The sequence below is a fragment of the Manacus vitellinus genome, unplaced genomic scaffold (assembly GCF_001715985.3).
Source record: "Manacus vitellinus isolate BGI_N305 unplaced genomic scaffold, ASM171598v3 scaffold_27_pilon, whole genome shotgun sequence".
Lineage (NCBI taxonomy): Eukaryota > Metazoa > Chordata > Aves > Passeriformes > Pipridae > Manacus > Manacus vitellinus.
In genome coordinates, this window is record NW_021940039.1 from 2,404,380 (window position 1) to 2,422,254 (window position 17,875).

General features: G+C 48.7%; 1 protein-coding gene across 1 annotated transcript in view; it reads right to left on the bottom strand.

Annotated features, from left to right (window-relative positions):
• Positions 1-1,896: 1,896 nt before the first annotated feature.
• The window catches only part of NACC2 (NACC family member 2), a 28,870-nt gene continuing 12,891 nt past the window's right edge, over positions 1,897-17,875 (bottom strand). Inside the window, 4 exon segments of the mRNA XM_018074371.2 lie at positions 1,897-5,570; positions 7,383-7,480; positions 7,771-7,876; positions 10,430-10,597. Coding sequence (XP_017929860.2) covers positions 5,071-5,570; positions 7,383-7,480; positions 7,771-7,876; positions 10,430-10,597 — 872 coding nt within the window. The 3' untranslated portion in view covers positions 1,897-5,070.

Below are 17,875 nucleotides of genomic sequence, written 5' to 3' on the forward strand. Positions count from 1 at the left end.
CCAAAACCCCCCAGATTTGGCCAAACCCTTCAGTTGGCCAAGTTTGGGGGTTGTTTCATACCTGGTATGGGAGCCTGAACCCTCGGAGTCCCGTCAGCACCTCTGAACAATCCGTCCTGTTCACCACCCACCACCCAGAAAAACAGAAAACAGAGCGAAGAAAATCTTTTAATTGTAATTTACTTTATTATTTTGTAAATGTGAATTTTACAAAGCGTTTTACAATTAATGATCACATTGGGTTGGTTTGTTGTTTGTTGTTTTTTTTTTTTTTTTTTTTTTTTTTTTTTTTTTTTTCTTTTTTAAATGGATTTTTCATCATATGAAAACAGCTATGAGCACAGTTCCAGCTCGGGGTGGGGTAGGGGGGGGTGTCTTCATCTTTTCTCTCTCTTTTTTTTTTTTTTAGTTACTGATATATCGTGTCAGCCATGGCTACAAAATAACAGTCTGAACTATACAGAGTAAGAGCACATAAATACTAGTGAATAATGCACGATAAAAAATAAAATAAAAAAAAAAAAAAGAAGCTAGCATCGTTCGTGGCTGAGACAGTTGAGGAACATAATTCAGTGGTACTGTGAGATTTCCTTACAGCACAGAAAGTATTTTTAACAGTCATGAATTACAGTACTACTTAATACCCTATGAAGACGCTTTAAAAACAACCTTGTACTTTAAGTCCTTTTTTTTTTTTATCCCAAACATTCTGTCCAAAGGATTAATGTTCTATTTGAATCAAGTGCCATCCAAATGTTCAAGTCAAAAATATTTATACATTTATACTCAAGTTGGTTTTTTTTTTTATTTAATAATTTTTTTTTAATTATTATTATTCTTCTCGTCTGCTAAAAATAGTATTGCAAGTTTTGGCTTTTTTTTTTTTTACCTTGACATAAAAATCACGATTATATTTTTTTTTTCCCGGTGTGTGTGCAAAACGCTTTAACAGTGGAAGAAACTCACGGGAGGAGTCGAGGGGTTTCCAAAGGGAGTGAGCTCGAGTCCAGCCCCCCTCCCTGGGTGAGTGGGGTTGGGGGTCCCACCCGCCCCTCCCTCCGGCCCCGGCGCGGGGGTCCCTTCTCACAGCACGACGATTCGGAGAGCAGGAACACTTGGAACAGCAGTTGAATCCCGGGATGGCTGCGGATGGCGATGGGATGCTGGGGGGGACACACACACACACAGCCAGGGAGGCACCCGGGGCTCATCCCGGTTTCCCACGGGTCCTTCTCCACTCGCAGCGAGGGATTTCCAGAAAAACGAGGGATCTGAGCACAACCCCGGGGGCCGAGGGCTGGGAGGAGGACCACGGCTCTGCTCCCCCAAAGGCCGGCGAAGCCGGGGGCAATTCCAGTTTTGGGGGGGGTGGAACCCTTGGGAGCCCCGGAGCGTGCCAACAACCTCAGCTCCCCACCCTGCAGGGAATTCCCGGAGGGAAACCACAACTCGAAGAACCGCACCAAAGGACCCGCTGCCATCCCTCCTCCCGAGCCCCATCCAGGGGCAGCTCCCGCCCTCGGCGGGGATGGAACCGGGGCGGGAAGGCCGATTATCCCGGGGCGGGAATGTCGCCGTCCCCGCGGGACAGCGCGGGGCGGGCGGCGGGAGGGTGGCGCGGTTCCCAATGCAGCGCCCGTTTGGTTCCCGGGCCCCGGGAGAGAGCGGCAGCGCGGGGCAGGTGCTTTAATTAGCGCTAACGAGGAGGAGAGGAGCTGGTCCTACACTACGGCAGCTGCGGGAACGGGGTGCTTACACTCTGCGCTCTTTAAAGGTGCTTGGTATAACTTCAGATATATAATATACAGGTAATATTGCTAATAGTCAAGCATTAAGAATAAAGGTGCAGACATACCATAAATACTGATGCTCTGATTTTACACTGTCAGACCTAGATGAATGCAGTTTCCTATTCACATTATAAAGCAGCCCCAAATTCTAGAATTTAAAATAGTGTCGTAAACAAAGAGGAGGAAGGAGTCGGTTATGATCTGATCTTCTTAATCCGTTTTCCTTGGAAAAAAAATGATCAAAAAATTCTAAGGCACTCAGGAAAGCCGCATACAATCGATGGACTGCTCTGTTCTCACCTTACATTCAGTGTTTTAAAGGGGTTATTTTTTTTTTTTGCTTTTTTTCGCTGTTTTTTTTTTTTTTTTTCTCGGAAGAATACAATCATTACCATATAACATTTTCAAACATATCATTAATCCTCCACACACAGGAAACATTAGTGCAAAATGCTTGCCCTCATCTACCAGATAAGGAAAAACCCAACGCCCTTCACATTTTAGAAGTTTGCCTTCCTAATAACAATAATAATAATTAATAAAACAAACCCAAATCAAAAAAAAAAAAAAGAGGAAAGGAGAAAAAAAAAAGAAAGAAAAAAACCCCCAAAATATACAGGAAGTTGTGCTAGGTATAAAAATATATATTTTCACTGTGCAACTTGACTCTCTCCAGACTCTCTGTCCTAAGCCATTCAAGTACTTTGCTGCTGCCCCCCTGGAGGCCCTGCTGGCTGTCTGGGAACAGGTTTGGTCCAGAATTAATCCCTACAGCCAAGTGCAGCCCCCAGCTGGGGGGCTCAGCCTGCTCCCCACCCCCAGCAAGTGCTAAAAAGGAGGAGGAATCCTTTGCAATATCTTTTCTCTCTATATTTATATATATATATGCACACAGACACACACAGAAGGGACGACTTCTGATCTCTGACACCCGGATCCGCTCCCAGCTTGCCTCAAAACTTTTGGCAAACCCAAACTTTTGGGGATCAGGAGGGTCCTCAGCCAAACCTGACCCCCTGAGCCCCACCAAGGTGCCCTCCAGCAGCTGCTGTGGGGGGCATGGGGACACCCCCAGGGCCAAGGAGGGCTGGGGATGGCTGGGGACAAAGCCCACCCCGAGCTCAGCCCTGTGGTCCCCAGTTTCTTTTAGTGATGTGGGTAAAGTGCAAATAGAGCCCCTGGCTGTGCTCATTCCCACTCTTCCAAAGCATCCCACACCTCTCCACCAGCATCAGCCCCCTGACAGCTGGTCCAGGGTGTCACAGTCCCCCCACCAAGCTGTGCCAAAACCCACAAGCTGTGCAAGACATGGGGCAGGAACTCCCCCATCGCTGATTTTTTTGTGTCAGGAGCAGTGGCACAGGCTGGGCAGCCTTGTTATTACGATGCAAAAAACTGCTTCAAGTATCAAAGAAAACAAAACAAATGGCCAAAAGTTGGGTTATCCTCTCCCCGCTCCCCCTTTCCCAATGGAAATACAAAGAAGGAAGAAAACCCTGAGCAAAAGCGCTGTCTGGATTCGGGAACCAAAGCAGGGAAGAAAAGAGGAGCACAGCCACAGCAGCCAAAAAGTGACTCTTTGTGCACCTTGTTCCTAGTCCCAAATGTGTTAAAGAACAAGCTGCAAATGTCATTAAAGCAGGTCATTAAGTCACAGTAAAAATAATCAGCATTAAAAAAAAGGAAAGCAAAAAAGGAAAAAGCCAAACTTGGCTTTCACGTCACTGCCCCCATCCCCTGGGGGCACCCTGGCCTTGGCATCCCTGTGGGTGCCCGGGGTCCTCCAGCCCAGCCCCAGCACTCTGGGTGGAACCACAGGGTCCTGTTGGAGCCGGATCTGTGGAAAAGGACTCCGGTCACTTTGGGGTTTGTAGGGGCAGAGCTGGTACCTGCTGCCCACCAGACTCCAGGGACACCCACAGTTCCCATCCCAGGGCCAGCTGGGGCCACCAAAGCCACCACAGCCTGGGGACATCAGCCTGCAACAACGAAAACAAAGACGAAATAACTCCACATTGGGTTTTCCCCAGAAGGGGCTGTCGGAGGGGGAGCAGGAGGCAAAACGCTTCCTCCTCCCCAAAACCTCTTCACAGAAGGGCACAAATCTAGAGGGTTTTTTAAAAAATTTTTGCATTCAATACACTTCAAATTATTAAAAGCCAAGAGCCTGGTTGGCCTGGAGAGGAGGGAGGGGGCAGAGGGTGAGCCCTGCACGCCACCGGTGCAGACACCGCCGGGAGCCGATGCCAAGAGCTCCCGGCTCCGTGCCCTTTGGAGCAAGAACAACGTGCTTTCCATGCTCAGATTCCTCCCTAAATCCCTTCACAGGCACTGAGGAGGGGGTGTTCCCCCCTAGGAGGTGCCCCCAGGACCCGCACTGGTGCAGGGGGTGACACGAGCCCGTCCGCCCGGGAGCGGGTGACGCGAAGGTGCAAACGCGGAGAAGCAAAGGAAAAGGAGCAGCTGGGAGGGAGGGAGGGAGGGAGGGAGAAACCAAACCCAACCCCAGCCGTATTGGGGAAAAAAAACCAACAACAACCACAACTCCGGCCAGGCTCTCCACCTGCATCCCACACAGTCCTCCCAACACGTGCCAGCCTGAACTCCCAAGGAACCTTCCCAGCTCCCGGGAGCTGGATGAAACTCCCCGGGACAACAGCACCGCAGCCCAGCCCCGCAGCACCCACGGCCCGGGGCTCTCCCTCTGACACCAGATTTCCCCCACCCTGTCCCACTTGGCTCGAGCCCTTCCAGAGACAAACACGGCCAGTCACAGCACCTGCACCCGAACACACCTCGCTTTCCTGTTCAGTGACAAAACTTCCCTTAGAGGACAAGGTTAACGATGGCTTTACTTCTGAGCTGAGTGATGGATGGGGTGATGACGGGGTGGTGGTGGGTGGGGGGGGTGGCTAGCTTTTCTCCTCCCCTTCTTAAAACAAAACGAGAAAGAAAATAAAAAAAAAGGAAAGGAAAAAGGAAAAAAAAAAAAAGAAAAAGCTACAATCTTATAGAGTAACCTCAGGAATATCAAAAAAGGAGCCCAATATTTTTTTAAGTAGGTCGCCACAGACCTAGTCGTTTACAGTATAACGAATGCGATTATTTCCTTCATAAATTTTAAATACAAGCAGAATAAAAATCACATTTTTTTCAGGCAACAGTAGCAGTTCAGTAGGTAAGTGGCTTGATCACATTTTTTTTTTGTTTTGTATTAGTAATGCATGCAAGCAGCTTTAGTATTACAGATCCCTTATAGGTCATGAAATGTTTGCTCTCTCTATAAAGTCCCTCCGTAAGTACCATCTTGTCTTCTCACGGGAGTCTCGGGCCGGCTGGAGGAGCCCGAACCTTGTTCAAAAGGTTGGGGAGTGCTTTGGGTATCCGATGCCATGGCATCTGTGGCAGCTGCCTCCTGTATGACAGAGCCGGCCCCCTCGGCGTCCTCGCTCTGTTCGAAGGACTGGTTGGATCCGTTGCTCAGCTCTACATTCACTGTGTTAGTTCTCAAGGCTACTATAGTTCCCGAGTCGCTCCTCCTTTCTGCATAGATTCGCTGCTCGAAGACCTGAGCAGTGTTGGGCTGGAATTCGGGATCCAGGGGGACACTGTTTGTGGTGGAGCCCATGACGGTGCGGTACATCTCCATCCCTTCCGGCAGCATGGACTTGATCTTGGGCAGCCAGCGCTTGCGGACGCGGCGGGCGTTGGTGCACATGTCGGCCGCGATCACGTTCATCTCGCTCTCCTTAAAGCTCGGGGCAAAATTCTGACAATACACTGCAAAGACAGGGATACACAGAGCTGAGGATTCGCGGGAACCGGCACAGGGGCGGCACAAAGGCGATCCCAGAGACCTCAGCGTGGGCAGGTGCCACGGGGCGGAGGTTCGCCCACGGAGCAGAGCTCTCCAAGGAGACACTCACACACAAGGCTCCGCAGCTGGAGACAGACACAGCCAAGAAGGGATAAAAGCAGAAGGCATAAACATCCCAGGTGGCAGGGGAAGGGGGCTGGACAAGGATAACTCGCTCTCTGGGAGGCCCCAAACCCCAGAGGGACCAGGTTCTGCCTGCAGCCTCAGGCTCCAGCCAGAGCTGGTACCTTCAGCCACCAAACCAGAGATGGACACAGGAAAGGTCACACAGACTCCTCAGAAGCAGTTCCACCGATGGCTCTTAAACCCACAGTGCTGCAGGCACAGCAGGGAGCCTGGGAAATGTGGGAGCTGAGGGGGATGCACAAAGGATTGTCCTCTGCCTGTCCCCTGCATGGACCAGCAGCCCGGCCAGCACAGCTGCTCCAACTCCACTGGCACATCCACTGGGATCCAGCAGGAGCTGGGAGCTGCAGAACCCCACGACCCCTCACCATGCTCCTCCACAGGAGCCAAGCACCTGATGTTATGGAGCAACATCCAAGGAACTGCCACGGTGAATAATTATCAACTAAAACTTGTGCACAGGGTGAAACCCAGGCAGGGAGAAGCCATCCTGAAACCCGCCACAGGACACATCCAGAAACCTTTCCAGCCTCAGGAAGGACCACAGCTGGAAGGTGCAGCCCTGGGACTCTCCAGGGTGAAGCTGCTAACAGGGAGCTGACTGCACCACGTTCCATCACATTATTGAACATCTGCCATCCTATCCCTTTTCTCCACGTGCCACAGATCTCCCAGGGTGGCTGGAAGGCCCCCGGAGTTCAGCAGCATGGCAACAATTAGGGAGGGGAAAGATTTATCTTCCAAATCTTAGAAAAGAAATTTAAAAAACTGCTTAGAGTTTCGTATTCCAGCACAGTAATATTTAGGTAAAGATTTACCCTCCAGAATCCAGTCAGGGTGAGAGAACACGTTGATTTCCACTGTATATAATGGGCTTTCTGCACCCCTCAGAGTTTCCTACAATACCCAGCTCCTCACTCCCCAGCACCTCCAATTACTTGCAGCAGGGCTCTCATTTTATGTATATTTTTTAAAAAATAAGTTTACAAATATATTTAAGGAAATAGACTAAAACTAACAGAGCAGCTGATGGAGAGCAGATCCCACCCAGCAGGGCTGGAGCAGCTGAGGGCTTCCCTGGTTCCTGGGGGCCCATTTATTGCTGAAGACCAACAGCTCTCATTGTTGCCAAACCCACAATTTAAATAACCTTTTTAGAGCACCTATCAATAAGTTAATTAACTGCAAAATGAGTGCTTTAAAACAGAGTAAACCAGTCCAGTAGCAATTATGTTTCATATGAAGACACTGCCAAAACCCACCAAAAATTAACTTCAGCCCCCCAAAATTATAGACTCATAGAATGGTTTGGATTGGAGGGACATTAAAGATCATCCAGTTCCATCCCCTGCCATGGGCAGGGACACTTTCCACTATCCCAGGTTTCTCCAAGCCCCATCCAACCTGGCCTTGGACACTTCCAGGGATGGGGCAGCCACAGCTTCTCTGGGCAATCAAAAAATGATGCAAACTAAAAAATAACTTAATTTCACCATTATTACATAACAGAGATGGCCCTCCCTGCTCAGGTCTGGGCTCTGCCCTTGGAATGCTGCCCCAGCCAGGCAGCAGTACATCTCTCTCCTTACATTTGACTGCATTAAGGACTCTGCTGTCCAAGGGCTTCCTGCTGGGATCGCTCGTGGAGGACCGGATTCCAGTTCCGCAGCTGTTGGCAAGTGTGTTCCTGCAGGAAAGGCAAAGGAAGATCCTCAGAGTGGGGACTCCAGGGGCCAGCCCTGTCCTCCTCCCTTCAGATTCTGATGGAGGGATCACCACATAATGTGACTTTAAGGCAAGGACTTGGAAAACCTTGCGCGTGGAAATGGAAAACCGGGTTCGAGCAACACTGGGAGAAAGCACAGAACTGAGAGAGCAGCACATGCAGAGGATGGAACGCTCATGGCACAAGGTTAAACCTCCAGGAAATGACTGGAACAGATCCCCTGGGAGAGCACGAGGAGCAGGGGGACGTACCGATCGAAGAAGGTGGCCAGGAGACGCCTCAGGAGGACCTTGTGTTTGACACCGGCACATAAGTGGCAATTCATCAGCTGCCCCCGGGTGATGTAAACGCCTGAGCCTGGAAGGGTGGAGAGGGAGAACCCGAAATTAGAGCCCTGCCACGCTCACAGAGCCACCAACAGCTCCTCCTGCACCGCTCAGGCCCGACACGGTGGGAGAATGTTCCTCACGCGCTCCTGTGGAAGCCCAACGAGGACGGCGGGATTTGTGGAAAAGCCCAGCAGGGACTGTTATCACGGTGCCTTGGGGCCTTGGCAAGCCCCAGCTCCTAATTTTATCTGTACAGAAAGGAAGTCCATGGAAATTCAAATGAAAGGACTCTTATTTTCTCACCAACACACACAGTGCGGGGCTTTATGCTGTGATTTTATATGTACAGATCAGATTATTTATTCTCTCTGAAGGGAGAAAACCCCAATCCATTTGACCTTTTCTTTTTTCCAGTGAAAGACTGTAACTAGAAATGAAAGAAAAACCCTATCTAGCACAGAAAAGGTACTTGGTTACAGATCTAACCCTTTCCAAAAGCCCAGCCCATCACCTCTTGATACCTCTGGCGAGCAGGGAATTTTCCTTCTAATGCACAGGAATGGCTGACTTTGAACATGCTGCCTTTAAGGATGTTTTCAGGAAGAAAAAGGAGCCCCTGCAAAGCAGCTGGACATGTCCAGGGGTCTGGCAGAGCTTTACAGCAGGTTTTGAACCAAACCCTTTTACTTTGCACACAGACAAACCACTCCTGCCTCAGCATTGGCTTCCAGGGAGATGTTATTCGATTTTTTTCCAGCATTCTGCTACATGAGAGGGTTTTGGTATTTGCTTTTAATTAAGATTAAATAATGGGTCATATCCGGATCTAGAACACGCTCTGTTCTCAAGATATAAAAACACCTACCAGAGAAATAAAATCACCTCCTGCATTTCCAGGAAAGATGACTGTTCCTGACCTCCTGGATGAAACCAGAGCTGCAGAGCCTGAGCCTGACCCTCTGCACCTTCCCTGCCACACGCGGGCCACCAATTCCATCCCAGGATCCAGCAACCCCCTGGATCTCTGAGCCATCCCACTTCTCAGCCTCATCATCCATGTATTCTCTTCCATGTAATGAGGTTTTGGAGTTTTAGTAGTCTTAGTTTTAGCAGTTTTAGTTTGAATTTTCCTAGTCCTGTGAGCAACAGGGAGTTGGACTCAATGACCCTTAAGGGTCCCTTCCAACTCATTCCATGTATGTGTCCCCTATTTATCTTCCACACACTCCCTTCCAGGCACAGCCTCTGTCCCTCAGATGGGCTGGGATGACTGCAAGCCTTGCTGAAGACCCTCTCAGAGATTGCTGCTCAAGTTTGCAGAATCAATCCTGGCACGAAAAATCAGAGACAAAAGGAAAACGCTCCCAATGGAGAGTTGAGGAAAACTTTCCCAGCAGGACCAAGCCCCCCCCCCCAGGTCTCCCCAGGTTTGAGACAGGAATTAGCTGGGTTTATTTTGTCTTTGAAGAGATAAGGCATCACAGTGAACACCAGACACCACCGAGGGGAACTTCACTTTAATAAATGATAAATAACCGAGGCAGCCACTATCGGTTACTGATATTAATCTGCTTTTTTTTCCAGATTGAAAAATGTAAATCAAGCAGAGCTGCCTCAAGCCAATTTGCAGCTCTCACTGTGAAAATAACCTGCACCACTTGATGGTTTTAAGAAGTCTCACAGAAAATGTAAATGGGTACAAAATGAATATTCCAGATACAAAAGAAATACTTGTGGTCGTACACTGTGCTTTGCCTTCCATCAAAGTCCCACCCTCCATCAGCTGGAAACCTTTCTGGGCATCCTCTGAAATCCTGATTCCTTCTACAGACTGAAAATAAAATCATGCTACTCACCAAGAGATAAATGACCAGAAAGGAAGAACAACTGATTTGGATGGATTGTGCTGCCACACGTCCTTTTTGTACCAAGGGTTTTACAGGTACTACATCAACTCTACACCACCAGTGTCATCAAAAGCTAAACAACTTCCACCTCACACTGGCCATAAATCCTTTACAGAGAAGGAGCAAATTCTCCCAATATTGTAAATTCCCCCCAAAATGAAAATAAAGATAGTTGAAAGGACCAAACTCAATTCCTTCTCTTCCTTCCCGCTGCAGCGTTTGGCTGTTTAGTAAATTTTGAAAGAAACTTGTACAGGTTTTTCAAAGCTTCCTCACTGACACAAATTTTATCTCCTTTGCTTTGTAAATCTTATAATGTGATAATTTTTTTTTTTTGGAGGGGGGTCTGTTGGGTTTTTAGATCTGAGCATCTAAATGAAAACACGCTGGCGCTGCAGCTCACACCGAGCGGGGAGAACACAAGCTGCAGAATTCAATTAAAATGCTAAATTAATTCAATTGAATAAATCCTGTTAATGACACATTTTTCTATCAGCAAATTAAAGGAAACTCAGAACTTTTTAAAAGATGATTGGTGATGAATAATTTCCAGAAAGACACAGCAAGGGCACAGCAAGACGCACGACTCCAGCAAGATGGAGAACACAGTTCCAGAAGGGAAACATCAGCGATTCCCAGGTATTCCCAAGCAAGGAGAAGTTACCCCTCCTTACCTGCAACGAGCTCAAGTTTTTCTCCAGGATCTCCCTCCGAGTAGAGTTTTGGGTGGCAGCGGTATCCGATCTGACTGATAAGACTGGCTGGGAGAGCAACGAGATCCCGTCGGATGAGGACACAGGAGCGGTTCTCCAGCGGGATCTGCTCCGGCTTCTCTTGAGCAACTTAAGAATTAAAAGGGAAAACTGTTAAAATAACTTATTATGCAGGCACGACACCACCAGAAGGTCAGGCTTCGACTTTTCCACGGAGCAGTTGGAAATATTCCTCCCTCCAGATGTACGAGCGCTCGCTCGGCCGCAGGGCAGGTGCCACCTGAAAGCACAGGAAAATCCCCTGGTCTCCCCCCACCATCCACCACAGCAGCTTCACGTTCTGCAAGAGGGATTCTTAGAAACTAATTATGCTTTAACTTTTCCTGAGTTAATCATTTATGAAAATGGGCATCTCTGTACAGCTGGCATCGCTCTGCCAGCGCAGCACACGGAGCTGCTTCCCAAACGCTCCCAGAAGAACGGCAGGTAACTTCACCAGAGGGTTCTAAAACAGGCAGTAAATTGATAAACATCTGCATCAGTACCATAACTACTTCTCTTGATGGTTTTTTCCTGCTGAAGTTACAACCCAGGCCCTGCAGATACTGTCTGCCCTCAGAAAGGTCACCCCAGCCTCTCCCAAGGACAGCACCTCTGGCTCACCCTCCAAAGTGCCTTCTTTTCCTCTGCCTTCTCCAGGCCAACATTTCCTCTCAGTAAGAAGAAAAACCCCAACCAAAAGCCAAAAAATGTTAGTGAGATGTGGCACCAAAACCAAAACACCAGATTTTCCCAGCTTGCCCCAATGTACCATCCCCAGAGCCCTCCACTGCCCAGTAGCAACCAGTTCCATGGAAAAGCTGGAAGTACTGAGCAGTCCTACCAGCACTGCCAAGTCTGGGACTTGTGGATGCATAAATTTGTTTCTAAATCACATTTACAGTCCAAGGCCACAGGATTGCTTAAAATGATAATTTTTGACAGCAAAACAGGTGTACATCAACTCCAGGGTGTGGTGGGAGCAGCTACAGTGCTGAATTGCAGCCCAGCTCTACAATGACCCCCCTTTTTTCCCCCAAACTGTTTGATAATGTGTCAAATGCCAAGTACAAAATCAAACCCAGCCCTGTGCTTCAATATCTGTGCACACAGAGAGAAGCAAAAACCCGCAGAAAGGAGCGTTTCTGAACTCAAAATGTCTCCTGCTCCAGAGGTGTCTTTTCCTGCGATTATTGCGGAGTTCTGGGGGCCACTTTTCCTCTCTCCAGATAAAATAACAAGTTTTGCAGAGTTGTTGCTGCAGTAACCAGGGGGTGATGGCTCTGGGACAATGGGAGCACTGTTCTAAGTAGGACATGCCCGGCACGCCGGGCTGTGCCGTGGCATCCTATCGCAGGCACGGGGCTGGGAGCATCCCACCCTCGGGGCTCCCTCCTTCCCTAAAAACTCCAAACACCAGGAGGATGCCCCCTCCTCATCCTTCAGGGATTAAGGACCAAAGAGCAGCAGAAGAACCCACAGGATGTTTTTAAACCAAACTTCTCTCTCCATCACAGCCCCACTGACAGACAGAATTCTCCCCAGCCGCGACATTCCCCGTTTAGCAGCATTCCCAAGTGTCCAGATCCAAGATCCCACTGGAGATGGGGCTCAACTTCTGCTCACACCAAGGGAGAATCTCAAAGATCTGAGATTTTGAGGCTTTCAAGGAGTGATAAGCAGAGTATATCCAATGAAATACTATTATTTTCCAGATTAAACAAACCGAAAGGAGAGGGGTGGTGGGTATGGAGGAAACAGCAGCCAGGGAAGTCCTGCTCTGCTGTCCTTCCAGGGGTTTTTGGCTCCCACCAGAGTCCTCTGCCGGTCACACACAGACTGAATTAAAAGGTAAAATTATATATATAACCCCTTTGAGCTGTATATATAACCTATACACCCCCCTCCTGAGCACAGCTCTCTGCCCGGGTTGTGTAAAATTGCACTTTTAATATTGCATTTTTACTTTAACCCAAATGAGACAGAGTTCAGAGCAGAAGATCCTTGCAGCCTGTGATGGGAAGAGGAGAACTCAGCCTTGAACCTTCTCCCTTTTCCATCAAGTGTCTTTCTCAAGACTGGTGTCACTGAAGAAATTAAACACCTACAACATCCAAGTGCAAACAGCTCCAGTGGACAAGGACAAATCTAACTGCTCTGCCACCCTCCACAGGCAAACATCCAATAAAATCCCAAATTTTGGGGTCAAAGAGAGTAGCAATAATAAGGCAGGGAAGAGAAAGATCAGGACAAACACTATATTCATTCTACCTTCCTGGAAAAACCTGGATTTGGTGTCAAACCCGCTGCCTGAAAGAAAAGTAGCTTTTCAGGAAGACAATCCTGCCTGGAAGAGCTTGGCTTTTGATAATATTTCACTTCCTACACAAGGAGCCACGGAGAAGTTTCTGTTTCTTCCTGTGAAATCAAATACTTCTTAAAACAACCCAAAATGCAGCTAAAAAGACCAACTGTAACTCAACCCGCCCCTGGATTTTGGTTACATCTGCCCTGCTGACTCGCTGTCTATAAATCTCTTATTAAACACGGCCCTGAATCACTTTGGGGGCTTTGTTTCCATTCAGGCTTTAGCACGAATTCAACGACACCAAACAAAAACTGTCAGAGATTTTGGGCTTTCAGTGCCACCTCCATGGAGCAGATAGCAATCAGTTATGTAAAGGAGCAGGACACAAGAGCCACTCTGGTCCCTGTTTCCAAAGAAAGCCAGTCTGTTTGGCCTTTATGCTCCGGAGAACAGGATAGTATTTGCTTCTAATTAATCTGTATCTTCAGAGGGCAGCGGCTCCTTCCCTTTGAATGAAAGGACAAACAATGGGAAGTATTGTTTGATACAGTTTTGTTCCTGACCAAGAAAGGAGCTCCCAGCCAGCAGAGAGGGGCAGGAAATCATTACGGAGGAAGCCACGGGAGCTGCCAGCCAAACACTGGAATATTTTATTTATTTGGATATATCCTTTCATCCCAAACTTATATGGATGCTGCAGCTGCAACAGGTGGTCCAGAATGGGAAATATCCATTTTTCTGGGTTTTTTTGGCTGAAAAAACAGCCTCAAGCTAACTCAGTGGTCCATGCTCCACAGCTCCAGGCTCTGCATGACACTGGGGCACATGTCCACCCTGTCCCTAGAACACATTGTCCTGTTCAGCAGTCCCTCACACCACCTTTGTGCTGAGCCCATGAGGGTTTGGGGACACCAGGATGGTTGCACATCCCACCTGAGGTGTTTGGGACCAGAGATGCTGAGCCCACACTGACCCTCCCCAGTGATGGGCAACAAGCTGCTCAGGGGTCTGGCATCACTGGGAATGGTTGGACACACACCTGGCACCAGCACTCACTTATGCCCTTAGTTCCTGACAGTCCAAACACCAGGGCTTCGAAATTACTCATGAACCCCCAATTCCCACCAGTTTGGGTTCCCCAAACTGCACATAAACTTCAAGACATTCCCATGGGCACAAAACAACAATTTATCACTTAGGAATGGAATTTGGAGATACAGAAAGAGCAGTGATGGAGCCTCACCCAAAAGTTAATGTTTAGACAGTCCCAATATGAAACCACAAGTCTCAAGCCCTGAAGAAAAGGTCTGAGAAACCACCTCCACCTGCTGCACCACCAGTCACTACGGATGCAACACTTGGATGATTCTCCCCTGTTCCCTACATGGCAAGAAGCCTCTTTTCAAACAGCACCATTTCACCAACATTTCTATCCCATCAGCCTATTTTCCACTGGCTGACTACCCCAAAAATAGCATCCCTGCCATGGCATCACCAGCATCTGCTGCATATGTAAACCTGTACCAGAGGACACACACAGACACCACGGGACAGATCCATCACAGAGTCCCAACGGGGAGAGTTTACATTGTCCAAACAGCACATTTACAACAACCTACTGGAATGCAGAGATTTGATTTGTGACCTATTTATACAGGGAGGTAATCTGGAATTAGTATAGGAAAAATATTACTGGTTTATAAATACCCCTATCTTGCTTTCGCCTCAGATCTCAGCCAGGAGTGAAACATCTGCCAGCCTAAAATTAAACATCTGTGTTTTACAGGGAGGAAAATGGGACTGGAAGTTTAATGCCAAAAAAGGCCAGAGGCTGTGAGCCCCCAGTGTGGGGCTCAGCCTTTCTCCTGAGCCTTCCTCCCGCTCAGCACCACCAGCCCTGGAGTCGGGGTGGGAGATGCCGGCACTGCCCGGCTCCCGTCGGCACAGAGAACCACAGAGTCACGTTGGAAAAGACCTCCAAAATTATCCAGTCCAATCAGCACCTCGTCAACTAAAGCCACACAGAGTAGCTTCCAGCAGTTGGGATGTTTGAATCGTGCAGCAAAATTCCAAAGTGAGCTGGTGGATAACCAAGGCATCCCTTGACCGCTTTATTTCCTAAATAACCACGAGCTCTTTGCTGCCGAGCATCCCCTCCCCAGGGTCAGACTGGTCACTGCAGGGTGGGCAGGGACAAGTGGGACCTTGTAGGATCAGGTCACATTCCTGCAGTTGGAACCAGCTCCTCCATCAGGCTGCAATTATCCAGCAGCACAGCCGTGATTTACGTCGCTGCAGCGCCTCGTGCCCAGGCTTGGGTCGGGATCTGCACGGGCTGCATCATTTTGGATTCTGGGCTGTTCCCTGCCCTCTTTCCTTACTGTCAGGAATCAGAGGCCAGGAGAGAAAACTATTCTCTCAGCTAATTACCACAACTATTCTATAATGGCTATTTTAGATGAATTTTTAATGAAGTGTGCTCTTGTCAGTTCAGGATTTCATAACTTTCAAGTCCAGCCTTTACATTCCAGCCATTTGCTGCATAAAGATTTTTCCTCTCCCCTGCAAACCGGTGCAGCAGGAGCAGGGGAGGAGGACGGACCCTCACACAACTTCACTTGTGCCTGTCAAAATTAAATTAACTGCATCTGCTGAGCTTGGAGCTGACTGACAACAACGTGGCTCAGTGCAGAAAAACGCCGAGCATCTGCAAGTCCTGCTCAAACCCACTTCAGCTCAGGCCCACGACGCTGTAATTAACAGGGATAAAAATACTTTGCTTTTGTTTAATATTTTCTGGAGTTGTGCATTCCTCAGATCAGATGCTGGAAACCTCATTAAGTCTCGCTCGTGTCCTCAAGGCCCACATGTTCTCCACAGCCAGACCTACTTATGGAACGAGGAGCCATTTTACCGCAGTGCTCCCGTCCTGCCACCACGATGGTGACACCACCAGGGCCACTGAGTGTGGCCAGAGGACAGTGGGAGCTGAGCCACCTTCTCCCACATCCCTCTGCAAGCTGCCACCCTGTCTACCAACACCTAAGCCTGACCCTCCCATCGGCCTGTGTTTAACCCTGGGCTTGTCCTTTCGTTCATCTGCTGCTCCTTTTGCAGGTCCAACACTTGTGCTGGTCCCTCACACCAGAGCCACCACTGCAGGAGGGACATCACTCAACTCCTCACTCCCTCTTCTACCACCAAACCCTTGGCCAAGGTGATGATCTGCTCCTTGTTTCTCTGACCCCAACTACCTGGAGGGAGGTTGGAGCAAAGCGGGATCGGCCTCTTCTCCCACATAACAAGCGAGGACAAGAGGAAATGGCCTCAGGTTGCAGCAGGGGAGGTTCAGGATGGACATTAGCAATAATTTCTTCATGGAAAGAGTGGTCAAGCATTGAAACAGGCTGCCCAAGGATGTGGTGGAGTCACCACAGTGAAAGTGTTCAAGAAACAACTGCACGTGACACTCAGTGCCCTGGTCTAGCTGACAAGAAGGTGTTTGGTCAAAGGTTGGACGTGATGATCTGGAGAATTTTCCCAACCTAAATGATTCTATGATTTGGAGATGTGCCTCTGATCCAGCTTTGGAGACTCAGAATGGTTCTGAGTACAAAAAGAGGTGAAGAAAAATAAATAAAACCCCCCTAGTCTTGGGGCAAGAAGAGGATTGATGACCCCAGCATGGGTGTGGGTGATGTTCAAGGCAAGCGAAGAGCACCAGCCACCAGTGTCCTACCACACACTCACCAGCATGAGCTCAGTCAACACTTCAGCTGGAGAATGAAAAAGCAGAGAAAAAGGAGGAAAAAAACCACTGCAACCAACCCTCTCTGAAATTCAGGGCTTCATCTGCTCTGCTCCTCTTTGGCTTTGTTTTTGTTTTCACAAACAGGGCTCTTGGAAACCTTGGCAATCCCTATTTTACAGGGCTCCCCCCTCCCCCAGGCCTTTGTGAGGCTGTCGGGATCGACATGCCAGGAGCAGGATTAGCTGCCTTCTCTCTTCCATCTCACGGGTTTATTATTCCACACCTTTTGAGGGTACAGTTTATCCCGAGTAATTAAAACACAGTTAGCTGTGCAAGTCCAAACCATAATGGAATAGCTTAGGTTTTATTTTTTTGTAATCTCTTTCTTGTGTGCCCTCTTTTCCAGGAAGCCTGAATACTACAGCTGGCTTATTTAAAACAGGAAACTCCCCTGAAATGTGCTGGTGAGGAAGAGGAATTTGAGCAGAAATGTGGGATATTGAGGCTTTACAACCTGTCTCATCCCTGCCTCGGCATCATGACGTGGTTTGAGTCTTCTCCCTACAGAAAACAGGCAGGAAAACTTGGCTGTGGGATGCCCAGCTCCAGCACGAGCTGCAGCATCTCCAGTGACACCCGAGAAAGCTGCTCGGATTTTCACTTTTCCAACCGGGATGACTCCTGCCCCGCAAGGATTAGGGACACCCTCAGAGCTGCTGGTCCTGCCCTCGCCTTCTGAGTTGATTTTGTTCTGTTTCTGCATGAACTGGCCCCGTGGCAGGGATGGAAAACACCGTGTCCAAGGGCATAATCCCACTGCTCCGAGGAATAATGTGTGAGCCCAGCACTGAAGGCAAACCCACATTACTCACCACAGGCTCTACAGCAGGGAAGAGCAAAGCAATATAAAATCAAAACAAGTGTGTGCAGAAACAGCCCAATTTCTGTTAAATCCGCCTCTAACAGCAGCTGTGGAGGAGACCCTGACCTTGTCCCCATCCCTGATCCTGCTCCTCTCCCGTCCCATCCCAACTACTGGGACCTGAAGCACAGCTGGGAGGGCACTCAGGCTTTTGAGGTTCATTTTTCACAGTTGCTGGTCCACTTTTCTCAGCAAACATTTCTAATATTGAAATAGTAACCCTGCTACCCGCACGGCTTTCCCTCTTTTTCACACGGCTTGGGAAAAAAAGCTTGGAAAATATTGCTTATCTGCTCACTGTCTGGCAGAGGGACATGCCAAGGGGATGCTGAGCTCCTGCTCCTTGGGATGGGATAGGATGGGATGGGATGGCACAGGGTGTCAGGC